This window comes from Marmota flaviventris, chromosome 2 (assembly GCF_047511675.1).
Source record: "Marmota flaviventris isolate mMarFla1 chromosome 2, mMarFla1.hap1, whole genome shotgun sequence".
NCBI classification, from domain to species: domain Eukaryota; kingdom Metazoa; phylum Chordata; class Mammalia; order Rodentia; family Sciuridae; genus Marmota; species Marmota flaviventris.
Window position 1 is genome coordinate 190,928,023 of NC_092499.1, and position 27,135 is coordinate 190,955,157.

Here is a 27,135-nt window from a genome sequence, read left to right on the forward strand (position 1 = left end):
GGATGTGGCAGAAGTCATGAACAAGCGGAGCTTGAGCCCAAACTCAGTGCTCCGTGTCGCGGGCCAAGGGGGGAGTTGCACAGCACCCCTCCCACAGAGCACGTGCGGGAAGAGCCCGCGGGGGTGGCAGGAGCCGCCAGCTGCCCTGACCACCTCCCCTGACCTTGGCCCCCACCTGGAAGAGCAGGTGCTGGATGAACTCTGCATGCAGTTGGAGGCACTTACCTGTCCCTGAAGGGGAGCATGTGACCAGTGGTGGAATTTCACCTCTAGAAAGACAAGCCGTGTCTGGAGGGTCTGCTTCCCACTGTGAGCTGCGCAGCCTGCTGGTCCTCGGAGGCTCTGTCTGTAGGATCAGGGTGAACTGAGAAAGTGCACTTGATTTTGTTCTTTTAATCTTGCAATGAAATGTGTCAACTTTACAGAATCGCCAAAGCCCAGTACACTGATACTTTCCAAATAACTAGTCCAAGGTGTTACAGAATCACGCGTGGACAGAAGGTCCAGAGCACAGTGTAGACGAAAGGGTTTTCAGGACAACGGGACAGAAAGTTGACAGGCACACAGGTTCCACTGCAACTGAACTTGAAGAAACACCATTTTTTTTTTGGGGGGGGGGTACTGGGGATTGAACTCAGGGGCACTCAACCACTGAGCCACATCCCCAGCCTATTTTGTATTTTATTTAGAGACAGGGTCTCGCTGAGTTGCTTAGCACCTCGCCATTGCTGAGGCTGGCTTTGAACTCAGGATCCTCCTGCATTAACCTCCCCAGCCACTGGGATCACAGGCGTGTGCCACTGTGCCCAGCTAGGAAACACCCTTTATTGATTTGGGGTATAGTATCAAAGAGCAATATCCACACTTATTTGAAAAAAAAAAACCTATTAAAATTCTGCTTCCTTTTCTAACTACATATCTATGATTTCCTCAGTTACTTCCACACACATCAGGGTAGAATCAGGGATAGGATTCCACCTAAATTCTTTGGAAGATTGTCAGATTCAGCAAATAAAAACACCAGACAGTTAAATTTGAATTTCAGATAAACCATGAATAGTTTTGCATTTCTGATTGTCCCAAGTATTGCAGTGAGCAACCTAGACTGTTAGACAGACATTAGTACTATTTCTGTTTTGCTTTGAGAAATATATATTTCTACAGAAATATGTTAACGAGTAGTTGGTTTGTTATTTTTTAGTGAATTGATTTTATTTTTACTTTTCAAAATCCCCTCTGCCTCAGCCTCCCGAGCTGCCGTGGTCACAGGCGTGTGCCACTGTGATACCAACGGGATGTGCTTGGCATGACTCGTGCCTGTCTCCCAAGTCCCTTCTGCGGTTTTATTTTTGAAACAGCTAGTTCTTTCTTCCCTAAGGACAGTTATTCCCACTGTCATGCTTTAAGACCAGCGTGAAGACCTGCGGTCGAGCTCTGCAGGGTCTAGCAGGGGCACTGTTGGGCAGTAGGTGGGCAGGGGTTCAGACACACGGTACTTCCCATGCCGCAGGTCCACTGCCTGTGAACCTGGGTCTGCAGTGCTGTCTGCGGGTCACTACAGGGGACTCTGTAGATCCCAGGGCACGTGGGGCCATCATCTCACCACTCACCCCCAGGGTGGACGCGGAGCCCACACAGAGCTGACTAGAGCACCAACCCCGTGGCGGGGCAGGACGGTGGCACTGTGCCCACAGCGTGCCAGCAGTCTTGCTGGTTTGGTGGCCCTTCTGCTGGGAGTGGGGAAGCAGGGCTGGTGGTGGGTGGAGGCCTTTCACCAGCTGAGCCCTGCTTCTCCTTGCCCTAGGAGCGCCACATGACCGTCCACGTCCGCACCCACACGGGGGAGAAGCCCTTCGAGTGCCTTTCCTGCGACAAGCGCTTCCGGCAGAAGCAGCTTCTCAACGTCCACTTCCGGAAGTACCACGACTCGGATTTCATCCCCAGGGTGCACAAGTGCCCCAAGTGCGGCAAGGGCTTCTCCCGCTGGGTAAGCTCGCAGCGCCGTGAGCCCGGGAGGACGCAGGCTCAGGCTAGTGTCCACCACCAGCCAGGCGTGGACACCGCAGCCTCTGTCACCTTGGGAGGTCAGATCTCACCAACAGGTGGTCCCCTTCCCCCAAAGCAGGCAGTCCCTCGCAACACGCCTAGCTGGTGGTTTGGGGGAGTTCTCAGACTCCCGAAAGGGCCTCAGCTTTTGAGGGTTGTTTTTAAATTACCCCGGAGAACTAGATTGAGGCCACCTCACAGAGGGATGTGGCTCTGGGCATTTCTCAGGTGCCGTGGAGCGCGCCGGGTGCCCTGCTGGGAGACAGACTCGCGCTTCCTGTCGTTCCCTCGGGTGCTGTGTTCCTCTGTTTCTTCATAACAAGTCACCCCAGAACTTGTGGCTTAAGACGGCGAACGTTCGTCATCTTGGGTTCTGTGGGTCAGTCGCCGGGGACAGGCTCCTCTGCTGGGTCTGGCTCGGGGTCGCCTGAGGCTGCCGGCAGCTGGGTCGGGCGGGGGACCCACTTCCACCACGGCTCCCCCTGCTGCCGGCCTCAGCTGCATAGGGCCACTGCGTCCTCCCTGCCCAGGGCACGTGGGGGAACAGGAGGGAGGCCAGTACCTGTCACCGCCTCGTCTCGGGTGACACGAGTCCCTTCATCAGAAGTGAGTCACTGAGTGCAGCAGCCCATGAGGGGTGCACAGTCCTCTGTGAGAACAGGACTGTGGGTGAGTGGGCAGGGTTTTAAAACCAGCACAGGTGGCCAGCGAGGTCCCTGGAGGACATGTGCTCCGGCCCAGGTTTGGTGGGCTCTCGGTTATCTGTATTTGACGGTTTTATAGGGAAACTCTGTCTTTTCTGTGAAAATAGCCGTGTAGCTGTGTTTTTCTGAGCAGTGCAGTGGATAGTTCTGGAACCTCAACCCTGTTTGTGTAGGATTTCAAATGAAAGTAGTGGTGGTGGTACAGGTGGCATCGCCCACACCGAGTGCCCGAGAGCAGCATTCTCCAGAGCAGAATGGCCCTGGGTGCCCCAGGTGTGAGCAGGACGGCAGGAAAGGGGCATCAGCCACATGGTCCCGGGGAACATGGCGTCAGACAGTGTCTGTCTTCCACGCAGGAGGCTCATCGGGGCTTGTATCTAGAATATCTGAAGAGCCCCTCCAACTCGAGGAGACAGATACCTCGCTAAAAACAGGCAGAACCCAAATTTAAAGTATCTGAACAGACTTTTTTGCAGAGGAGCCATGCAGATCACCTGTAGATACGTGGAAAGCATCAGGGAAAGTCCGAGCACAGTGAGAAGCCACCAGGACCACCCAGGGGAGGCCCTCAGCCAGGCGGCAGGGATGCCGTGGGTGAAGGTGGGGGACAGGACTCTCTTGTGTGGCCAGTGGGTTGCAGCATGGGGGAGCCACCCTGGACAGAGGCAGGTCCCTGCCAGTGACACACGGAGTTACCACGTGATGCAGTGCCCAAGAGAACCGCCAGCCCCAGAGGGCCCGAGTTCGTAGCCCCAAGTGGAGTCCCCTCGAGTGTCCAGCAGCCAAAGCTGCTGTGCTGGAAGAGGTCGCCTGTCCTCAACTAGGGGCAGAGCGGAGGGTGGGCACCAGCTATGGTGTGAGGAGCCCTGACAGAAGCCAGGTCAGAGCCGCTGGGGCACGGTCCTCCGGGTGAATTGTCTGGGGTGGCAAATCCACAGACGCAGAAAGTAGACCCATGGCCGCTGAGCGCTGAGGGGCCGCGTGGGTGCGGGGCTTCCTGGGGGTGGTGAGAGGCCCTGAAGTCGCCTGCGGTGGCCTCTGTGAGTGAACTACAGCGTCTGCGTTCTAAGTGGACAAGTCACGCGGCCTGTGGATTTTATCTCCGCAAAGCTGTTAAACGTAAGAGAAAGCGTATTGGAAACCGGAATCCAAAGTGATTTTTAATAATTAAATCATTCACAGACTTCTGTTCACGGACACAGTCACAGTGATGGTGTCGGGGGCCAGAATGTCCCAGACCTGTCCTCCCCAGTGAGGACCCTGGACCTGTGGATGCTGGTGGCTCCTGGCTGGGTTCAGTGCTCTCTCAGGCACAGGTCTGAGCCTGACCCCCACCCCTCGGGCCAGGCTGAGAGCGTCCCCCCAGCTGCTGCTCAGAGCTGGCTGAGCCGTGGGTGCAGAGCCGCCGCCCGGCCCCGCATCTCAGGAGGTCGCTTGCAGGTCCAGGGGCCTTGCTGGGAAAGCACCTTTGCTTTTGTCTCATTTTCAAAGAATCTTTGGCCTCCCAAAAGGCGGGCGGAGCGCTCCTGAGCACCTTATCAACCAGGGAACGGCCTGCCACAGCGTCACACTGGCCACCACCGCCGCTGCCACTGTGGGCAGTGAGTGACAGACACAGCTGCACTCTGACAGAAATAGGTGGGGGGGCAGATGGGACCACTGGTCAGAGTGTGCCAACCCCGCTGGCCGAGCCCAACCGGGAGGAGCCGAAGGGACCTCCCGGACCTCCTCTTAGTGTGCTCTCCTGCCATAGAGCAGGATGCTTCAGGCCGCAGGTCCACGTCGGGGCGGAGGCGAGGTGGGGCGTTTCATGTGATCAGCAAATTCAAGACAACCAGCTTCCACGTTTGCATGTGAACTTTAGAAATAGTGACAATTTTCTAGCTGATTTTAAGTCATCCTCTGTGTTCATTAACTAAGAATGTGTCGCTCTCGGGCTTGACTGGGCAATACCTGACTTTGTTTCCAATTTTGAGTGTCAGGTACACTTTCATCCGTAGCCACCTGTGTCCTCATGCCCAGTAGGTCCAGGAGAGAAGCTGGCAGGACAGCCTGGCCCCCAGTTGTGTAAAATCGACAGGAATCTGTGGTCATCAGTCCTCACCTTAGAGAGGAGCGGCTTCCAGGAGAGCTGATGCTGCCGTCTCTCTGACTCCTGATATAAAAAGAATCTAGGCCAGCGAGCTCGGCCAGGCCGGCTCAGCAGGAAGGGTCACTGTGAGCACGTCGTCTTTCCTGTCCAGGGTCCTGGGGGTGCCCGTTGCCTGCTGACTTGCCGAGGCTCGTCCTCCAGCTGGTGGTGAATGCAGCCGGGGACACGGCCTCACGGTGCCTTCGTCTCTCCCGCAGAGCAACATGCACAGACACGCAGAGAAGTGTGACTCGGGCCAGGAGAGGACGGCCACCTCGGGGAAAGGAAGACGGGTGAGGAAGAGGCGGCCGACAGTCCCCAAGGAAGCAGGAAAGGATGACGGTACCTCCTTTATACAGACTCGTTTTCCGTGGGACGGTGATTTTCCTGTAAACCTCTCTGAACTGAGGGTCACTGCAGGGGACATGGCTAGAAACAGCCTGTCCACTCAGATGGAGGGGCTCCTGGCTGCTGCCTCTGGCCACGGTGGGCACGTTCTGATGGTTGCGCAGGGAGGGTGTCCTGGTTCTGCTGGGGGGGTGGGGCCTAGAAGGGCCGGGTGTGCCAGAGCCCCGACAGCAGCACGGTCACCACTTAGGCCCTTCCAAGCTTGCCTGTGAGGCTGAAAGACAGCCGCACTGACCCTCAGTACCCCGGAGACTCTGGTCACAGCACTGTCACCTGTGCCCGCCAGGGCTGTCCTGGGGCTCCTGTGATAAATGAGCTCAGAGTGGCCGAGGATGGTGCCAGCTGCAGAGGCCAGAGGCCCCACACAGGCATGGGCAGAGCATGTCCCTCAGGGCTGCAGACAACAGTCCCTCCTGCCTCTGCGGCCTCTGGTGGCTGCCAGCATCCCTGGCCGGTGGCCTCCTCCTCAGGTGGCCTTCTGCCCTCTAGGCCTGTGTCTTCTCCTGTAAAGACACTTGTCTTCAGATGGAAGGTCTGTGGGGAAGCCCAGCATGGCCTCATCTGGGGGTCCTCACCCTCCTCCTGCCCTCTGTCCAGGTGAGGGTAGTCACAGGCTAGACTGGCCCCTGTGCAGGTGGCTGTCACCCTCTGCACGCCTTTCCTGGTTGAACCTTAGAGCTGAGAAGAGGACCCGGAGCAGGTGGCCTTCCCCCCAAACATTCCCCTCGAAACGTCCTGCATTGTGACTCCAGCCTCCATCCTTGACGGGTGGGTGTCCCCATGGGGGGTGGCGCCACCCTTCCTCCCTTCAGACTTGCGGGATCACATAGCTGGTGCCCAGGCAATTCAAACTGCAGATGAGCCGTGAATCATTGCTCAGCACAAGTATGCCCCACACGCTACTTGGGATATACTTGTACTAAACGTTTATCCACCGTTTCGGGAGACTGCCGCTGAACAGGTGTGCGCAGTCCTTACCCTTCCAGGCTTTGTGCAGGGTGGGTTCTGGGCCTCTCAGAGCAGCCCACGGAGCTCCTACCCTCGTCCGCCTCTTACCCACCTGCAGAACTCCACTGCCGCCTGCTCCAGGCCTGGAATCCAGGTCCTGCCGGGTGGGGTCCTGGCAGACAGAGGGGCCCCAGTGGAGCACCCTGGCTAGCCTCATAGGCACTCCCCAGAGTGGCTCCTCTGCCCCCTGGAGCACTGTCCCTTCTGGAATTCACACGTCCACCAAGGGCTTGCACAAGTCTCCTTCCTGCTGACCGCAGCCCTGCATGGGTCTGCCCTCCCACATGGGACAGAACTGAGGCAGGAAGGAGTGGGTGCCCAGCCTGCCCGGTCCAGGAAGCAAGCTGCAGCTGGGCCCCAGGGTCCCCACGCTGAGGTCCTGCAGCACAGCCTGGCTGTGAATGTCCAGCTGTCCCCAGCCCAGACTCCCTCCCCCTTCCTCGGGGCGGGGGCTCCTGGCCTCTTCTCAGGCAGGTGGGCCAGGTGGCTGCTCCTCAGCATCCTGTGTCTCCCCATTCCCAGAAGACTTCCTGCCATCACCTGCCAGCTCTGAGGGCTTCCCCCTTGGGCTCAGGGCACAGGGCTGCCCACGGTGCTCGCGGGGTCAGAACAGAAGGAAAGGGTGAGCAGCGGCAGACCCGGCCTGGCCTGCAGATGTCTCCATACCAGCGATGGTGTTGAATGTCACATGGCGGAAGGCCCCAGTGTCCTGCAGGAGCGCCCTGCCGCTGGACCAGGTGCAGGCGCTCTCCTCGGTGCTCAGAGAGGAACAGCACCCACCAGCAGGCTGCTCACCCCAACACCCACTCATGCACACCTGGGCGTGCCGCCCGATCCTCGTGTGACAGCTCCTGCTGGCCCACATGTCTGAGGCCCCTGGCCTGGGACTTGAGCTCCCGAGAGCCCTGACCATCTGTCTCCACCTGACCCAAGACATGGCCTCTCGGTGTTCCTGCTGAGCCACCTGGAGACCTTCCAAATGTGCACACGAGGCCCCATCCCGACCCCATCCCAGCCCCTCCTTGGCCCCCAGGGTTGTGAAGATCAAGCCCTCGTGGCCATCACCCTTTGCTGCCCGGGCAGTGGCCGCCCTCCCCGCTCTGGTCCTGTGACTGCTGCGCTCGGGCAGGTCCTGAGGTCTTCCCCCCGGGCAGGGCCAGCCTTGCTCCCCAGGAGCCCGGGACCGTCCTGCGTTGGTGTGACTCTGTGCTGAGTGTCTGCTCCCACGTGGACCCTGGTCCCCTCCAGGGCAGCGTGTCCAGTCTGTTCCTGTAGCACTGCCTGGGGCCTCCAGCTGGCATCCTTTCTTTCTCCACCTGCTTGGTAGGAGAGTGACCCACAACCTGGCCCCTGCAGGGAGGAGGCTGAAATCCGACTCACAGTCCTCCAGAGCAGAGAGGCCTATCACCCACCCTGAGCTGCAGTTTGGGACCCGTCCTAAAATGCCGTAGAAATACACGGCTTCCCTGCCAATCAGGTCTCTAGCAGCTCCTCCGCAGTTCTCCCTCTGCACGCCTAATGTAGTATGTCCTTTAAAAGTTATCTGTGAAATCCCGAGGCGCAGTGGTGCATGCCTGTGATCCCCACAGCTCAGGAGGCTGAGGCAGGAGGATCACGAGTTCAGAACCAGCCTCAGCAACTTAGCGAGGCCCTGTCTCTGAATTTAAATTTGTTTAAAAGGGCTGGGGATGTGGCCCAGTGATGAAGTGCCCCTGGGCCAATCCCTGGTACCCAAAAGAAGAAACAGTCATCTGTTAAGCCCTTGAAAACCTTGGGCAAAAATCTGCGTGAACTAGAGTAACCTTCACTGAAATTCTGAATGGCTTGGTTGCCTTTTCAAAGTTGGTGACATTTTTGCTGTGGAGAGGAGTCGGACAGCACAGCAGCGTTGGCAGGTGAGCTGGTGACTCTGGGGAGGGGCCCTCGTTGGTGCGGAGCTGAGCTCAGACCTGCTTCCTGGACACGGACGCCAGGGGGAGCTTTGCCCAGCTGGACAGAGGGACTGTCCCCCTCCTCCCTCCACTCATCTTTGGAACTGGAGTCACGCAGTCCAGGTCAGGAAAGGGGCACCTGGCAGTGCTCATGCCCTGAAGGTCCACGCTCCAGGAGGGCGGGGACGGGAAGCTCTGACATGGCTAAGGAGGGGCTTTTCCATGTTAGGGGACAGCTGTTAAAAGCAACGTGTGGACTTAGACAAGGGACCTGGCTCACGGTAGCAAGAAGCACGACGTCACCTGACTTCAGGTCTTGGTGACCTGGGCTCTCGAGACAGCTCTCGCTGTGGCTCATGGCACGTCTGCCCTCCCCAACCCCGCGATGCCGGGGCAGACACACCTCCCGCAGCCGCAAGCTGCCGCCATACATGCTGTTGGTGGGGATTCGCGGCTCCTGGCCCAGCCGCTGGGGAGTGGCTGGCTGGGGCCTGTGACCTGCAGCCACCACTGTCCCTCTACCCTACAGGGAGCTCTGTGAGCAGGTGGTGGCCTGTTCCTAGCAGGGCTCCGACGGGCTCCTCGGTGTCCTCGGATCCAGGGACATGTGCCCGCCAGCAGCTGGCTCTTTGCTGTGGCCTTGTCCTGCTGTGGGCTCTGCAGTAAGACGGGCAGGCAGGGGGCAGGACTGGTCTCTGAGCCACATCCTGTACAGCAGCGTCTCTGGTCAGCAGCCATTTGTCCCCCGCCCCCTGTGATGCCCACATGTGCCCCTATCTGGAGATGGGCATCTCACAGGGAGGCCACTGCCCACTCCTGCAGTGACCATTCTGAGCTTGAGGGACTGTGACTCAGGCACAGGGCTGGCACCAGGTGAGTTAGGAGATGCCTGTGGGTTGGAAGACGTCCCTAACACGCCCACTCCCCTGTCCCCCCAGAGGCTGCTGCAGCAGAGGTCTCCGTTGCCAGCGGGGCCCCGCTCCCCGGCCAGGTGGCTCCTGTCCCCCGTGAAGAAACAGCAACCGGCGGCAGGGCCCTGGGTGAAGACATGACCTGCGAGATCATCCTCAACATGATGGTCGAGTGACGAGAGTCCCCTCGCCCACCTTCCGTTCTCTCAGCCCCCTGGCCCCTCTAGCTCTTCTTTGAGACAAGTTCATGACAATGATGTCCCGTTTCCCCAAAGTTTGAGTGGCTCTAGGAGTGTTGACGGTGAGTGCGGGCAGTTCACAAAACTCACGGTAGTTCATAAAAGACGAAAGCCCCAGCCGGAGGGCAGCAGCTCAGACCTAGGAATTCACTCCTCCTCGAGCTTGGCAGGGTGCCCGTGAATGCATAATGAGTTCTTGATAGCGGTCATTTCCGCGGTTTGGACCAGCTCGTGCTTCCACCGTCTGAGCTGGAAGACTTCACGTTGAACTGCCCACACCCACCCTTGGTGGCTCTGATAGTATGATTTTAAACAGGAAAGACTTAACTTTATGTCCTTTTTATGCATATGAGCTTTCCATGAAATTTAAAGCTACCCGAATACTTATAATCAATTCTAAGTTCAACAAAAAGATCCTATTGTAGAGGAGAAAACGGAGTAGACGATGAAAGACGAGGTTAGAGTAGACGATGAGGAGTGCCCTGTCCCACTGGCTCAGGAGCACAGCGTGCCCCGAGGTCTGTCTTCTCTTTTAATGATGGAGCCAGGCAGGTAGGAAATTGCTCGCTAGTGCTGTTGCTTGTTGGGATTTCAGACCCGTATGGTTTGCTAAAACAGCCTTGTTTATATGTTTAAAATAATTGGCGGAGTTGAGAAGAAACCCAAAATCCCCAGGATGAAGATGTGCACGTGTGAAGGAACCTGTGCTTTCCTGACGCACAGTGGTGGGTGAGCCTGTCTCTTGCCCCATGGGGTCCCCACCCCGGCAGTATGGCAGGGGCCTCCTGAGCACCCCAGCAACCAGGGCTGCTCTGCAGGAGACCGTTTGTGTCTTGGCGTAGCTCGCAGCTGCTCGGCTGTGGACCTTTCCTTACCCCCATATTTCAAAATCATTGATAGTTCCCAAGTTCAGATTCTTAAACTGTTGATCTGTAGTTCGGCTTATCCCAGGTTCAGAAGCCCCGCACAATGGGAACATGTGGAAATAATTTCCTAGCAAGAAAGGCCTGGTATCCCCTCTGTGCCGGCAAATTGATTCAGTTCATACAGTGAATTTAAATTCTGGGTCTGTTGTACTCTGTCATGGTGACTGTATTTCTCTCATGGTTTACTTTGGATTGTTGTTTACAGATGTTTTGCATCTCAATAAAATGAAATGACTTAAACTTGCACTGTCATGTTTAAATGATGTCCTTTAAAAATATGTTCTTGGGCTGGGGATGTGGCTCCGTGGTCGAGCACTTGCCTACCGTGTGCCAGACCCTGGGTTCCATCCCCAGCACCTCTCTCTGTAGGGAGGAGGTGGGAACTGCCGCCCTGGCGCCTGCTGGTGGGAATGTGAAATGGTGCCATTACTGTGGACACCCCCGTGCAGATCTTTAGGAGTTAGAATTCTCACCTGAGCCTGTAATTCCACTTCCGGGCCCATGCCCCAGAGATCTGAAGTGGGTTTCAAAGAGCCACATCCATCTCAGCCTTAGCCACAGTAGCCAAAGATGGAAGCTCTTCAAATTCCATCGATGGGTGAATAGACCAGCAAAATGTGGTATATTCATACAGTGGAATATTATGAAGCCTTAAAAAAGATGGGAATCCTGCTTCAAAATGGATGAACCTTGAGGGCATTTTGCTGAGTGAAATCAGCCACACACAGGAAAAGCACTACATGATCCCACTTGCATGGAGACCCTGGAGTGGTCAGATTGGTAGAGATGGACAGTAAAATGGTGGTCTCCAGAGGCTGCAGGGAACAGGCAATGGGGACTCACTCAGTGTTTAATGAGGACAGCATTTCAGCTTTACACGGGGAGAGGAGTTCTGGAGTGGATGGAGGGGGATGTCACCTGACGGCATGAATGGACCCAGCTCCACTGTGCTGTGTGCTTAGGAATGGCCAGGATGGTGCACTTCCTGTGTTATTTTACAGCAGTTGAATTTTTTAAACTTCAGAAAAGATAATACAAGAAACATTTTAAAAACACAAGTCCTGTTGGTATCTAAAGACACCAGTAAAAACACATGATGGCTTTGTAAGAAATTACACATTGTGTGTGTGGAACACCGGGGAGGAAAATTCACCTGGGAATGTTGCCGTAGGTTCCCTCCTGCACCCAGAATTCCACCCAAAGCCTGGATTAGAGGTCGCCCCTGGTCCTGTGGTGCCCCCCACTGAGCTGCGGTGCTGGACAGTCATGGAAGCAGTGCCCGTGGTCCCCACAAGGGGGCAGGCGATTCTTTCTTTTGCGATATTGAGACCAGTGAAGACTGGAATAAGGGCGCAGTTATTGCTAAGTCTTGGCCAGTTTATTAATTCAACACCGTACTGGAATAAATAAAAAGTGGTTTGCACTAGTAACAGGACATCTTGCTCTTGAGGTTGCTAAGGAAGAGAGGAGTGTTTGTGAAACCCAGCAGTGTGGACGCTACTGGCTCGGGGTCTCAGGAAGCCTGGTGAGGGACGTGACTTTAGGACGTCCTGAAATGGTCTGGAGATCCGGCAGAAGGTAATTCCAGAATGCACATCTCTTGCCCGATTTAACATCTCTGATTGGTGGGGAGCGGGAGAGGGTTTTAAGTTGCAATACTGTTGACAAGGGATGTTTTAAACCAACCGGAGACCTGCGTGATGTCGCCATCAGACGGTTCCTGGACAGGCAGGGGCGGTGGGAATCCATCCTCAGGAGCCCACCGTGACCACCCAGCTTGGCAGCCCCCCTGTTTTTGTTAATGACATCTAAAATTTTACATAGTTTGGGTTCATCCTGGGGAGCCCGCCTCTTGATGTGACAAGACTCTCTTCCTTCCAGATACTAATGCTCTGTCACTGTTTAATTTTTCCTGATAACTCTCTTTCTGATACCCCCGCGGGGCACTCTTTCCTGACAATTAGTCGGGATGGTCTGATTGCTTACGGAATGGTCTCAAGAGGGACCCGAGGACATTTCTACTGGATAAAAACAAACATTTTGTCAATTAAATAACTCGTCTTCTGCAGGCCTGCTCGGGTCTAGGTCTGCTGCAGTACAGGAGCTAAACAGGCTGCCCTGGAGGTCACAAGTCACTTGAAAGTGCAACAAGGGACAGGCCTGCTTGTCTCTCTGCTCCGGGCCCCACCAGGCAGCCCTGCCAGGCCGGCTCTACAACAAAGCTCATGCTTGAGGGAAGCGGCCTTCATTCCTGGCTGGATCCAGCTGCAGGGTTTGAGCCACGATCCTGAAAGACAAACCCAAGTACGGCCTTTTGTTCCATGGGAATCGCAACTTGGGGATTTGGGCTTTCAGGATCTCAACCCTCGGGATTATGACCTTGGAGACTGTGTCTTTTGAGATCATGATGGACGCGGCCAGTATGTGGCCGGCAGAGCCCTGGCACCTTTACTCCCAGGACCAACTGGAGGCCACAGGGTCAGCACCCCTGACTTCAAGGCCAGCAGTCTCCCCCAAATTGGCCATGACTCCTGACCCCACTTTTTTTTCCACCTTGTGTCCCTGCAGTCTGGGAACGCGATACGGAGGATCTGCTCCACGAGGCTCGCGAGGCTCAGTGGCCATTAGCTGAGGGAGGGGGAGCTGCCACCCCCCGCCCAGTCCTGGGGCCGTTTCCAGGGGAGGGTGGGAGTCAGGGGAAATAGCTTTGGAACAGAGGGGCAGGGGCAGAGGGGCCCAGCTGTGCCAGGGCTGGTGGGCAGCATTCCTCAGGCCCCGGGAGCTTCCCGCTCTGGCAGCACACAGGACCCTGGATCCTGCCCCCTGGGTGTGCACTTCACACACACCGAGGGACCAGCGTGGTCCCTCCTCCTGATTCATAGCTGTGCTTAGCTCCGGCCAAGACACGCCCCGGCCTGCGTCTGACCCCACCGTCCCCGGTGCAGGCCCAGTGACTCACCTGCCTGTGAAGCCCTGGGCACCACTGCTTCCTAAACCTCTTGGCACGTCCCACCCCAGGACGTGTGAGGACCGGCTGTGCCATACGTGACTGCACCTGGGGCCACCTGCCCCCAGCTGGGATTGTCCTCTGTCCACAGACGGCGGGGAGAGCAAAGCTCCCTTCCCTGGCCAGGCCCCGGGCACTTTGTTCTGGATGGTTCTGCCCAACTCAGCCTCCCTAGTGGCCTGTCAGCTGACTGTCCCCGAGGCCAGGGGTAAGGCAGAGCCCCTGCCTCCAACATGTGACCTGGGAGTGGAATTGGCCAGCCTTCTCCATGCAGGGGACGGGCCAGTGAGCCAGCTGCCCGCGGTGACAAACAGGAGTCACTCCACAGGATTCACTGCATGCCAGCCACACACCGGGGCCCGCGAGGCCCAGCAGGACTCGCTGACCATGGAAAGTCCTCTGTCCGAATCTGCCAGCCCCTTCTGGGCTACCAGGACAGTGCTCCACCCGGGGGGAGACCCGCTGTCAGGCGGGGCAGCCGCGATTTCCACAGGCGATTCCTGCCATTGCTTGCGGCCGGTAGCAGGACGTCAAGCGTTTGGATGAGTGGATTTGCACACAGGGATTTTTGACATTGAAAGAATTATTTTTAAGCTGGGCTTTGGTGGTGCATTCCTGTAATCCCAGGGGCTCGGAGGCTGAGGCAGGAGGATCTCGAGTTCAAAGCCAGCCTCAGCAAAAGTGAGGCACCAAGCAACTCAGTGAGACCCTGTCTCTAAATAAAACACAAAACAGGGCTAGGAATGTGGCTCAGGGGTCAAGTGCTCCTGAGTTCAATCCCTGGCAACTCCCCCCCCCAATTTTTTTTAAATTCAAAAAAAAAAAAAATCAGAAATTAGAGATGAGATGTTAAGGCCTTCAAACGTTGGCCAAATGGAAAGTAGTTTGTGATTACCTGGGAATGGATGACAGAGTTATTAGTGTTATTTTCCAACAATGCATTGTTTATAGATTTTTTAAAAATTTTTTAAACATTTTAAAATATTTTGAGGCCTAACCCCAAACTGTAGTAAAATCCCCCTTTCAAGTGTCCATGAGTTCTGACAAATGAGCCTCTGTGTCACCAGCACTGAAGTCCAGAGGTGGTTGGCATCGTCACCCCCATGTCCCCCATGCTGCTTTATAGCCAGCACCAAACCTGCTCCAACCCCTGGCAGCCACTGACTCAGTCCTGTCCCTAAGGTTTGGCCTTTTCCGGAACATCACATAGATAGGCTCATCCACTGCATTCCACAGAAGCACCTGGAGATCCAGCCCTGCTCTCTGCAGGACCCTGCTCCTTCCTGTGTGCTGCTGAGTATTTCCCCTCATCTCTCTGGATATCCCACAATTCACTCATCCGCTCACCAGTTGCCTCAGTCAGCTCTCTGTCCCTGTGACAAAATACCAGAGGCAATCAACTTAAAAGGAGGAAAGGTTTATGTTAGCTCCCAATTCCAGAGGTCTGAGTCCATGATAATTGGCCTTGTTGCTTTGAGCCTGTGGAAGCACAGTCCATCACGGCAGGAGCATGTGACAGAAGATGGCTGTTCCCCTCATGAGACGGGGAAGGAGACACAAAGAGGCTGGGATCCCAATATCTCCTTCAAGGCACATCTCAGTGACCTCTGATCCTTCCACAAGGCCCCACCCACTGAGGGTTCCACTGCCTCCCAGTGGCGCCGCAGGCTGGGGACCAAGCCTTGCACACACGGGCCCCACTTCAGATCCACACTTGTGACACCAACTCCGGGACCTTCACCTCCTTCCATTTGGGAGGTCAGGAATCGGCCATCACACGTCTCCACGCAGTCCTTGTGGGAACACGTATTTCCATTTCTCATAGGGAGACACCAGGTCACAAGGGAGCCGTGCTACAAGGACGTCAAACACCTCCCGAGTTCCCCGGCCGCCCTGCGTTTCCCACCAGGTACAGGCGTCCCGTGGCCCCAGAAATGCCCCCTCCCTGCCATTGCTGGGCTTCAGCTGGGTGTCCCACCCAGCGGGTGGGCGAGGCCTCAGCACCGTTTCACTAAAAGCCAAGATTTTGCAAATCTCTCCCTGGGCTGATCGTCCATCTGCATCTTTTGGGGGTGGCATTTCCGTTCACCTCTTTTGACCATTTTTTACCCTGGGTTGTTTGGGAGAGATGTTGTAGTCAGCTCTTTCACGGCTGTGACTAAAAGGACCCGACAGAACAACTATGGAGGGGGAAAGCCTTATTTGAGGGCTCACGGTTTCAGAAGCCTTCGTCCATAGAAGGCCGGCTCCATTCCTTGGGGCTCGAGAGGAGGCAGAACATCATGGCAGAAGAGTGTGGCAGAGGGAAGCAGCTCACGTGGTGATCAGAAAGCAGAGTGAGACTCCACTGGCCAGATTAAAAATATAAACCCCCAAAGCCACGCCCCCAGTGAACCACTTCCTCCAGCCACACCCCACCTGCCTCCAGTCACCACTCAGTTAATCCCATCAGGGATCAGTTCCCTGATAATTCGCTGATCAGGTTAAGGCTATAACCTAATCATTTCTCCTCCAAACCTTCTTTTTTTTTTTTTTTTGAAGGGGTGGCAGGTAACCAGGGATTGAACTCAGGGGCACTTGACCACTGAGCCACATCCTCAGCCTTATTTTGCATTTTACTTAGAGACAGGGTCTCACTGAGTTGCTTAGCTCCTTGCTTTTGCTGAGGCTGGCTTTGAACTCGCAATCCTCCTGCCTCAGCCTCCCGAGCTTCTGGGATTACAGGTGTTCGCCACTGCCCCCAGGGCTCCCCCAAACCTTGCATTGTCTCACATGCTAGCTTTTGGGGGACACCTTACATCCAAACCGTTATTATTTACATATTCTGGACACAGGTTCTTCCTCAGCCATGTGTTTTATAAATACTTTCTCCCCATCTGTCTTTTCATTCTCTTAAGTGTCTTTCAAAGAACAGATTTTAAAAAAAAGAAAAGAAATTGATGAAGTTTAGGTTATCAATTTTTTCTATGATGAATCATCCTTTTGATATCCTATCTAAGAAATCTTTGCATAACCCGAGGTTGCAAAGATCTTTTCCGAGGTTTCCTGCTGCAAGTTTTATGATGTGTGCTTCACACTTGGGTCTGGGATCCATTTGGGGCCACACCTTGTTTCTGGTGCAAGATGTGAATGGAAGCTTGGTTTTTGCATTTGGATGAACTCGCTGAGCCCTCCCCTATTACCCCACACCCATCCTTCCTCCTCTGACTCTTCCCTACAGGTGTGGGACCTGGCCACCTGTGTGCAGGTCTGTTTCTAGACTGTTCTGTTCCCTGGAGCCCGTCCCTCAGTACCAGCGTGGTTCCTCTCCAAGACAGCTCTGGTTGTTCTAGACCCTTTGCCTTTCCATTAAAAAAAAAAAAAATCCAAGCAACATTTTTGTTTTCTTTTCAGATCTGCTTATTATTTTATGCAAAACAACAACAACAAAAAAATGTTGCTTGGATTGTTGGAGAGATGATTTAGATCAGTTTGAGAAGAATTTCCCTCCTTAACAATAGTGAACCTTGCAGTCCACGGGCGCAGGAATGGATCCCGGAGTGTAGTTAGGTCTCCTTTGGTATTTTTCGTCCTCATTTTGTAGTTTTCAGCACACAGATCTTCTACAAATGGTGAATTTATACCAACGTTTTTCATAATTTTGGGGGTGCGATTATAATATTAAAACTTTCTTCCCAATCGTTCTGTGCTAGTGCGGAGAAGCACACTGGAGTTTTGCGGGTGGCCCTGTGCCCTGCAGCTTTGCAGAACCCACTGGATCTCGGGACCTGCAGGCTCCTCAGCGGGCGGCGTGGACAGCCATGCCCTTTGCCAACAGAAGCGAGTTGGTTTCCCCTTCTGGTTTGTATGTCTCTCTTGTTCCTTCCTCACCATATGTCACCAGCGAGAATCTCCGCTGGGATGTTGAACAGGAACTGAGAGTGGGATCTCTGGTCCAGCCCAATTTCCCGGAGCCCCTCGAGGGTGGGCGGTGGGAGGGAGCCCGGGCCCACCTGCTCTGTTGTCCTCAGCTCCTGGGTTCTCAAGGTCGGAGGCCACCCACCTCCCAACGTGCTGGCATCGGAGCAGGGGAGAGGGGGCCACTGTTGTCTTTTTGAGTTAGAAGAAAAGCTCGGAGCCATTGACAAGGAAGGGCTGGGTGGCTCCCGGGAAGGGGTTCCTCGGCAGGCGCTCACCGCCATGGGATTGCGATGCTTTTGGACGTGTGCCCTCCCTGCAGGTGGGTGGGGCGTGGTTCTGCTGAGCCCCATTTCAGCTGAGCAAGCCTTGGCATTGGGTCAGCCTCTATAATAGGAACCAACCAGCCCTCAACCTTTAAAAGACGGCCAGGGCTGGCAGCCTTTGCCAGAGCTTTCCCTGGGCTCCCCCGAGTCTGGGCCAGCTGGGGGGCTTGATGGACAGCTCGGGGAAGTTCTCCCACGGGGTCCCCTGGACAGCTACACAGGCCACTGCTGTGGCCTTCCCCTCATCCTGACCATCCCAAAAGTACCATGAGACTCCGGCCACGTTCATGGCATTGCACGGCGCGTGACGGTTTCTTTCCCGGAGGCAGCAACTGAAGAGCGCGGGGGACAGAGCGTGGAGCACACGTCCTACCTGCACTTCTCATTCGGCTCATTGAGTGCCCGTGTATACAGTCAGCTCCACTAGAGGCCGGGTTGAACCGCCCGCACACACACCCCTGATGCACTACTGTCCAGCCTTCGTGGTGGGGGCAGCTGCCGCACCCCCCTGCCTCCTGGGCTTGCAGCAACAGCCCTGTCTGGGGTCAGCTCAGGTCAGCAGGGAATGAGGGCCTTATGGCAGGAGGCTCCGCAGTGGATCTCAGGCAACCCCTCGTGGCTGAGCTTTCCTGCATCACTCGGCCCTGATGGACTCTCACCTCCTGGGTTCCCAGCAGCTCCAGGCACACACCGTGTCCAGGGGCCCAACAGGCTGCAGGCCCGGGGCACCTAGCAATGTGCAGAGCCAGGGCATGCTGCCCTCTGACTGGCCTGCCTGGCCACACCCTCCCTGGAGCTGGAGGTGGCTCAGCATCCCGGGGACCAGGGCAGGAGCAAGGGCCCACCGCCCGGCCTCAGCCTGGGTTCACTAGGAAAACCCATAGACGCACTCCCTTGAAGCTTTTCAATCTTAGGGTATTTTTAAACTTTGTGATGCTTAAGGCTTTCCAATTGCAGAAGAAATGCAGAGCTATTTGAATAAGGAAACAGTAAATGTAAGCTTTGCGAACTGCAAAGTCAGTCCCCCCAGCCCCTCCCACCACCTGCCCATCCTCCACCCCTGTCCATGGTCAGCGGCTGTCCTGCCCGTGCCCCTCTCCGGCCGGGTAGATTCCAGCAACATCATGTGGGGTTCGCTTCGCCTTTCCTCAGGCTGATCCAGGCCACACACGTGATCCCATGTCTTTCTCTCTCCTGCTCCTAATCCCGGGCTTCCCCAGCAGTCAGCGGTCAGCCCAGCTCTCCCACGGCTGGCTCCAGGGCCGCGGGGCTGGAAGCTTTTCATTCATTGTGCCTGCAGCAAAGACTCTTGAGATTTCTAAATTTGGTCAGAGAGTACAGGGCTGTGCGGGTGCCTGTGTGCTAAAAATACCTCCTGGGTCTGGGCAGAGGCTGCACCCCAGCGCGGGGGGGGGGGGGGGGGGGCGGGGACAGGCAAGAGCATCTGGGGTCCTAGCCAAGTGTCCTCGGCTCCTTCCAAGAGCCTGGCCTCTCCCAGATCCACAGTCCCAGCAGGGGATGGGCGGGCTGCACCCGTCCCTAGGGGCCAGGGCAGGGTTCTCGTAGCTGGCTCACCTGTCCAATGTGTGCAGCAGCCTGAGAGAGGCACGCGAGGTCCCCTGGCACCTACAGCCTCGTGGTGCAGGTGAGGACAGAGGCCAGAGCCTAGGTGGACAGGCACCCCCACATCCCGCTGTGCTGGCAGGAAGGTCCCCGGGGCAGAGTCTGAATTGTCACTCATTCCCTCACCTGAGAACCTGCCACATGCCCCGTGCTGGGGGCGCATCCTCACCCTGCCCTCCTCAGTGAGGTTGGGGCCGTGGGGGCTGCTCTAGCTGACAGGTGCTGGGTACTGGGTGCCTAAGTGCTTCATAGCGGGTGGGAGGTGCTGTTGTTTGTCCCCAGAGGCCCATGTGCTGAAGGCTGGTCCTCACCCTCTGGCCCATGAGAGAGGTGGGGCCTGCCCCAGGCCTTCTGGGCACGGGCATGCCCTGGAGGGGACAGTGGTCCTATCCTTCCTCTTCCTCTCTGTTTTCCATCCTGGCCACGAGGTCAGCAGCAGGGCAGGACTGCCCTTGCCCACGCGATGGCTGCCCCCCCCACGTGTCCAGAATGACAGGCCTGTCAGACCGTGGACTGAAACTCCCAACCAGTGGGCCACACTGGCCTGTTCTTTCTATGTCAGTCACCCCAGGCCTTGGGGACAGAGAGCTGGCAATCACAGTGGGAACAGGGGCTCACATACCAGGTCCCCAAGCTTTTAAGTACAAGCAGGAGCCAGGAAGCAGAGAGGAATCAGGCGATTCACACACGTGACAGGATTGGGGAGGAGGTCCCGGTCATCTCTGGTCCCCACTGTTGCTGACAGACTGCAAGATTTCCACCCTCTCCCCATCTGGAAGTAGGAAGATGGGCCCAGCTTCACACAGGGTAGAGGGTGGACACCACGTGGCCGCAGAGCCCGCCAGAGAGCTGCTCAGGGGGGTGTGCATTACAGTGATTGTGTCTGTTCCTGCTTTGGCAAGTGACAGTGTCATCCAGTGACAGTAGTCATGTTGCTAGGTTTATTTTTTAAAGTGATTTTTTGGTTTTTGGTATGGCACCTGGGATTGAACCCAGAAGTGCTTAACTGCCGAGCCACACCCCCAGCCCTTTTTAATATTTTCTTTAGAGTCAGGGTCTCACTGAGTTGCTTAGGGCCTCGCGAAATTGCTGAGGCTGGCTTTGAACTCACGATCCTCCTGCCTCAGCCTCCTGAGCCCCTGAGATTACAAATGTGCCCTACCACGCCCCACTGTGACTCATTTTCAAAGGTGAGTTTCGGAGCGAATGGAAAGCGGGGGCAGAAAGCAGCAGCAGGAGGCAAACTCAGGCTGGCCTCCCCAAGATGGGCTTCTCCTCAGCGGGTGGGCCTGGAACTTTCCAAGCCGCAGGTGACCTCTAGCTGTAGGAGCTCCTCTGATCCTTGAGGGGTGTAGGAGGTGAGAGCTTCCTTCTCTTAAACAGCTAGGATTCATTACCTGATGGGAGATCCAGATTCCTCACCAGATGGGAAACGCCTGGTATTTCTAGCCACACAGCTCTCCGTGGGCCTCCCAAATCTGACGGAGGCCAGGCCTTGACCCTCCACGCTGAAGTCCCGTAGAGAGGCATCCTGGGTTTGCTGGAATGTCCACTCGGGCCACCTGCCTCAACCAGAAGAAGTTGTATTGTCCTCTCCGTCCACCCCAAATGCATTCAACCCTCGTGGAGACTGTGGCGTCAATAAGAAGATGGGTGTTTGGGGAACTTTTTAAATCCTGAAATATTGTTTCTTCAGGTGGAGAAAGAAAGAGCCAGGACCCTGAGGAGGGCGTGTGGGTGACAGCTCTCCGATGCTGCCACAAAATCCCAAGATGATCACCTTAAAATGAGGAAAGGTTTTCTGTGGCTCAGGGTTTCAGAGGTCGCAGTCCGAGGTCGCTGTCCCCAGCACTTGGCGAGAAAGCTCACCCTGCGGGGCTGATGATGGAGGGTCCGGGGTCCGAGGTTCCCCTGACCTGGCTGACCCAACTGCAGTGAGGTCACCAAGCAGCCCGGGGACCCGTGCCCTGCAGACCCCGCCGCCACCTCCGTGGGTGGGGGTCGCGCTGCCCTGGCAGGTGGGGGCTCCCCGTGCCTCGGTGTCTCTCTGTAAAACAGTCGTCCCTGTGACTCTGGGAATCTTAAAATGAGATATCATAGGGACGTGTGCCTGGCACAGACCCACGTCCTTAGCGAGTGCTAAGCAAATCCTTCCTGTTGTCATTAATGCCATCTCTGCCATCGTCTATGGAAAGGGACCAGCTACTGCAGCCTCAAGGTGACTGGGGTCACGTGGAAGAACTCTGGGTGGATGGCAGGACCCAGCCCCCACGGCCACAGGCCTCATGTCTCTGGGCTCAGTCCTTCTGCCTGCCAAAGGACAAACCCCTGCCCACCACAGGGACACAGCCCCAGGAAGCTGTGGGGACCCGGGCCGCCCACAAGCAGGGTCCGGGGTGGGAGCGACTGTGGGGCGGAAAGGCAGAGGGAATCCCAAGGAGAGAGGCAGAGGGGCAAACCCGGGAGGAGCCAGTGTCCCCTGTGCACAGAGCTCTGCCCTGGCCACTCCACCGTGAGCTGCATCCACCTTGATGCAGCAGCGATGGCAGGCCAGAGCCCAGGTGCCGTGTCCTAGCTGTCCCCAGGCTGGGTGATTTCAGCAATGACACCACGTGGGCCTCACAACCTGAGGGACACCATCCTTTCCCTCTCTTACAAATGATATCAAGGCACAGAGAAGTTAAGGAACTTGCCCCAGGTCACAGAGCTCAACCTGACCCTGGGCAGGGAGACACCAAAGCCCAGGGACCCACCGCCCAGAGCCTGCCCGCACCTGTCTCAGAGTGGATGCTGCCTGGGGGCACCTTGGCTCTGCTCCCTGGGCTCTCGGGTCACTTTGTCATGTGCATTTAGCCCACAGATCTCAAGCTGTCCTCTCAAACCTCAGGGGGCTGGGAAACTGCCTTGGCCCAGACTCTGAGTATTGGGGGCCCACGTAGCCAGGAGGTGTGTGCCAGGAGGCCCAAGCTGGCCTTGGTGAGCCACCGAGGGACCTGGGCTGGGCAGGAGGAGCCCCAGCAAGGCAGGCCTCTGGGGCCAGCGGGAGATGGCGCTGTGCAGGGTCACTTCCAGAGGTTCTTGCGACCCAGCCCAGGCCCTGCCCCCTCTGGGTTCACTGGCGGCTGAAACCAAGCTCAGGGGGTCGCGGTTTGAAGCAGGTTCCTGAAGACCATCTGTCTCTGACAGTGGCTTCCCAGCGCTGCCCACCGTCCACCCTCGAGCAGGCTCGTGGGGCAGGCAGAGCACTCCTGCCGTCCCCAGGCTGCGTCTGATCTGGAGCCACGCTCTGAGCCCTGCAGACCCCCAGGGAGCATGAAGATGCTGTGTCCTGAGCCTCGAGAAGGGGCGGACAGCTTGACCCTAACCCAGGGAGGCCTGGTCACACTGCTGACCTCCAGAACGACCAGGCAATGAATCCACGGTGATTAAGCCACTGAACTGATGGTTGCTCACTGCAGCAGCCACAGGAAACCAGTGTGATTCCTGTTTTGTTTTTGTTCGTGAAGATAGCTTCCTGGTGCAGCTGATGGCGATAAGTGACACCCTGCTCTCTGCCGTTACTTGTCCAGAGCCAGCCCCCAAATCTGTGAGGGCTGGCTCAGGAGGGGTTGACGTCCCCAAGACCCCCCCAGGACACAAAGCCTGGCCACGCAGGCAGCCCTCACTCCATCTGCAGCTCGAGGTACTGTCTTTGGCAGCCGATGACACGATCCTAGCCCCAAAAAAAGATCCACGGAAAGAGACATTAGAGACAGGGGGTTCCACGTTAGTTATTTTGAAAACCAGCAAAAAGTGGCCTGAAGGGCTAAGTGCCTTGTCTGTGGTCACACCCAGAGTCACCCCTGACAGCCCCGAGATGAGCTGGAACCAAGATGTCGTGGGGCTGTGCCCCTGCCCGAGGTCCCTGCCCTCCGGGTCTAGAAGCCATCTGCGTTCCTTAGCTGGAAGCCTCTGCCTCCGCCCTCCAGGCCAGCCAAGGCCAGGCTTGTCTTTCTACCCTGGTGTTGACCCTCCATCTTCTCTTGTCCACACTGAAAGGACCTTGTCACCCCCAACATGCAGCTGGAAAGTCCACCACAACTTCCATGCAACCAGAAGTCCACTGGCGGCCTGGGCTCCCCTTGGCCCGTGGGCACGTCCGTCGCAGGACGAAGGGTCAGGTGCGGACACCTGGGGGCACCACCCACCACAGAAGCTCAACCTCACTTCCCTCCGAGAGAGAACAGCAGTCTCTAAGCCCAGGTGCCACAGGGAGCAAAACTACCATGGACGCAGAGCAAAACCCTCACCTGGCCCTGTGGGCAGTGGTCACCTGTGGGCAGGGTTGCCCCGCCCCCTCCTCCCAATCTGAATTCCTCGCTGATGTTTGTAAACTGGCTGACTTCACACTGAAGCTCAGCTTCCCGGATTCTCTAGACTTCTAGAAGGTCCCGCCCATGAGGCCCGCTCCAGGGACCTTGCCCACCAGCCACCAAGTCGTGGCTGCTCCTCTAGGACAGGCCTTGGCTCCCACCCACCTTGTCCCCAGTCTGCACCACTCCCTGTAGCCTCTCACGGCCACCCTGCAGCTCCAGCCCCTGCCTGGCCCTGGAGGGAGCTGGGTGTGTGACGTTTGCTAAGAGCATCCTGCACACAGGTCTGACCCAGGGCAGTCACCACGGTTCCCCTCGCCAGATCCCGCGGCCTGTGGGGCTCAAGCCTGCCGTGCCTTGGAATTCCCCGGGAACCCTTGAGAGATCCTGGGGTCCATGTCACACCTGGACTGATGACTCCAGAACCTCGGTAGAGCCTGGCTCGGGGCACCCAAGCTCCCCAGGAATTCCAGCCAGGAGAGGGGAAGGGGGAGATGCAAACAGCCCGCCCCTCCCGAGAGGAGGAGGAGGCTCGTGAGGCCCAGAGCCGAGGGGCTGGGGTGCCTGGACGTTCTAGAAGCCTCTGACCCTTGAGCGGTCCTGCATAGTGACCGGCTCCTTGGCCTGTGTGTGGAGCCCACAGCCCCTGTGCCCAGCGGCAGGGTGGCTAAAGGTTCTGGCAATGTAGGATTGAGCTCCGTTACCAGCAGTGAGCAGCAAGCCACACCGTTAGCAAAGGAGCCAATCGATTGGACAAATATTTGTAGAGCCGCCCTTGGGACAGGCCCTGGGTGCCAGAGATGGAGCACCGAGCTCACCTGGGTAGGGCTGGTCTCACGGGAAAGTCGGCCATGAGGAGGCAAGTGAAAGGTCCCGAGGGAGCCCGCATCACACCAGAGAGGGAAGCAGGATGGGGGTGGCACAGGTGCCCTGGGAGGGAGGTGGACAGCCAGAGATCAGAGAGTGGGCACAGGAGAGTCATGGGACCCAGGATGCCGTGCAAAGGCCCTGGGGTGCAATGGGAGTGCCAGTGATGCCCTGGGCACCACAGGATGGCCCGCGTCACAAATATAGAGGCTGGAGGGCAGAGGGACGAGGTCATGTTCATGAGATGCCAACCCAGATTCACATGTGGCTCTTCTCCCCTGAAGCCCGATCCTTGCCTCACACTGTCTTCCTCAAGCCTCTGCTGAAGTCTAGCCTGGCCCCTCTACAGGTCAACAAGCCCCCAACCCCCTCAGCCAGAGACCCTACCCTCGCCCCCCACCCCCACTGTCCCCAGCCCCACTGGGGGTCGGGGCTTGAGCCACTGGCTGAAAAGCAGGCCCGGTAGCCTTCCTCTTACCCATCCTCTGCTCTCCAGGGCTTGTCCACTCAGAGGCATCTTGGGAAGGACAGGCGGGGCTGCCCAACCTTCCTTTGTCAGCCATAGGGAGGAGGGGACAGCCAGGCCCAGGCCCAGACGGCCTGCCCCTCACCACCCTTGCTGCCCAGGCCTCCTCTGCCTCCTGGGAGAGGAGGCTCCGGATTTCCACACCAGACACCCCCAGCTAAGGGTGTCTAGGATCCTGGGGAGGGCCCCCCTCGGGGACTGGACTGGGCTTGGGTACAGGGTACCTGACCAGGCCCCCAACAGGGAAGGCCAGCCTGGGATGGGCAGGGGTTGTTCCTTGTTGACCTCAGTATCCCCCATGTCACTCCACCCCAGTGTCACTCTAGAGAGAGAGGGGATGCCCCAGGAGCATGGTGGCCACAGCCCTGGCTCCACTGGGCAGCCCTGCCCCTGCTGCTCACTGGGAATAGAAGTGGAGAGTGAGTCTGGCTCAGTACAGTGTGTCCTTGTCACAGTCTCCAGCCCACCTTCAGTTAGATTCAAGGGTCAGAGGAGCCAAAGGACCCACTTCAAACTGCTGCCGCTTGTGACAGCCGGGGGGGTGACCATGGGGTGGATGGGAATAAGAAGGAAGCCAGCCTTGCCCGTCCCTTCACACCCAGGGCACCGGGCCTCTCTGATCTGGGAAGGGCGCCCTAACCTGGCCCGAGCAGCCCTTGGCCACAGGGGCTGGGCCACACCTCTGCACACACAGGCTCCTTGTCCAGAAGGGCAGTGGAGCCAGGCACGGGGACCCTGGGGACAGCTGTGGAGGTTTCACAGAGACCACACCCTCAGTGGTGTGGTCCTCGGACAGCCTGGCACTGACCATGCTGGCCTCTGGACCTTGAGGCCAGGCCTGTGGCACTCACGCTGCTCCCAAAAGGCTCACCTGAGGAGGGGGACAGAAGGAGTGGGCACAGGACTGCAGAGCCCCGGGGTACAAATGGGATTAAAATGACCAAGAAATGGGCTGCGGGGACACAGGGAAGAGATGCACCTGTGGGGCAGCTCAGCTCCAGGTGTGGACCCTCCCTGCATCACCCTGGGCCCACACAACCAGCTGTGAGGTTGTCACTGGCCCCATTTATCAAGCTGGGGGGCCGAGGCTGGCTGGCCGGAGCAAGACGATGGATGCGGTACTACAGCCACTGCGCGCCCCGGTCAGCCCCGCGGAGAGCCCCGCGGAGAGCCCTGCGGAGAGCCCTGCGCGTCTGTGGGCAGTGGCCACCACCACTGCACGTGCACCTTGGCAAGGTCCTTGCTCCTCCTGGCACTTGAGGCCACTTGATGGGCAGCGGTGGGCGGAGCTCACACTGTGGGAAGGGACAGGTGGTGCAGTGGGCGGAGCTCACACTGGGAAGGGACAGGCAGCGTGGAACGCGGCTGGGCCACCGCAGGGCTGCACCGCCTTCTTTCTTCTCAAATTAGCTTTCAACATTGTTTTAACAGAGAAAAAGAGAGACTCCGAGGGACTGGGCTTCTCTGAGGGAGCCGTTCCCATCAAGGGAAGCCCTCTGCCGGACAGTAGGGTGTGTGCCGGCCTCGGCCTCCTCATGGTCCACGCGCGGTGTGACCGCCCTTGGCTGCCCCACTGTGGTGCAGTGTGTCCCTGCCAAGACCTTGTCACCAGGCCCGCCCAGCAGGAGTCAAGCCATGCAGGCTGCAGCTCACTGACCTTTGGGCCAGACAGGCCAGCAGCCCAGATGGTGGACAGGAGGCAGCCCCGGGACTTGCCTGTCCTCACTCCCGCTGCTCCTGCGCACAGGCTGCTAATTTGAAATTTGTAGACTCTCCTATCGGCAGGGGATCCCCCTGCAGCGGGGTCTGCCTGTGGGCCTCTGTCCACCCTCTGGTGTAGCGGCTCTGGGCTCCCCTCTTGGTCTCCCTGAGAACAGTTTGTCTCTGTGGTTTTCCATAACCCAGAATAGCCAGAGCAGGCTATTTTTACCGACTGAGGGCGAGGGTCTGGACAGCCAGGTTGTGCTGGGCTTGGAATCACATCGTGCATCCCTGAGCTGGGAGAGGTAGCCGAGGCATCTGAGAAGCCCCAGGAATGTTCCCACTGGAGACTGTCTGGGGAGAGTGGGGGCAGCCCGCGGCTCCCTATAAATAGACACTGAGTGCAGGTGGGAGACCGCAGACAGGCAGCCTGTGGGGAGGACAGAGGTCCCCCTCTCCCAGAGCCCAAGGACCCCATTTTCCTAACATTTGCCTGGCAGTTGTTGGAGTCCTCAGGCAAATGTATGCAAAT

At 57.3% G+C, this 27,135-nt stretch overlaps 1 protein-coding gene and 1 long non-coding RNA gene across 2 annotated transcripts in view; one reads left to right on the plus strand and one right to left on the minus strand.

The window, feature by feature from the left end:
* Ctcfl (CCCTC-binding factor like) overlaps positions 1-9,315 on the plus strand; it is a 29,675-nt gene extending 20,360 nt beyond the window's left edge. The window contains exons 9-11 of the mRNA XM_071607440.1: positions 1,805-1,987; positions 5,100-5,406; positions 9,167-9,315. Of these exons, the coding sequence (XP_071463541.1) occupies positions 1,805-1,987; positions 5,100-5,406; positions 9,167-9,315 (639 nt within the window). The remainder of the gene's footprint in view (positions 1-1,804; positions 1,988-5,099; positions 5,407-9,166) is intronic.
* A 2,345-nt stretch (positions 9,316-11,660) lies between these two features.
* Positions 11,661-13,610, minus strand: LOC139704600 (uncharacterized). Its single transcript, XR_011706475.1, has 2 exons — positions 13,264-13,610; positions 11,661-12,591 (listed from the first exon to the last, which is right to left on the minus strand). It is a non-coding gene; the product is annotated as an uncharacterized lncRNA (long non-coding RNA).
* Between the last annotated feature and the right edge of the window lie 13,525 nt (positions 13,611-27,135).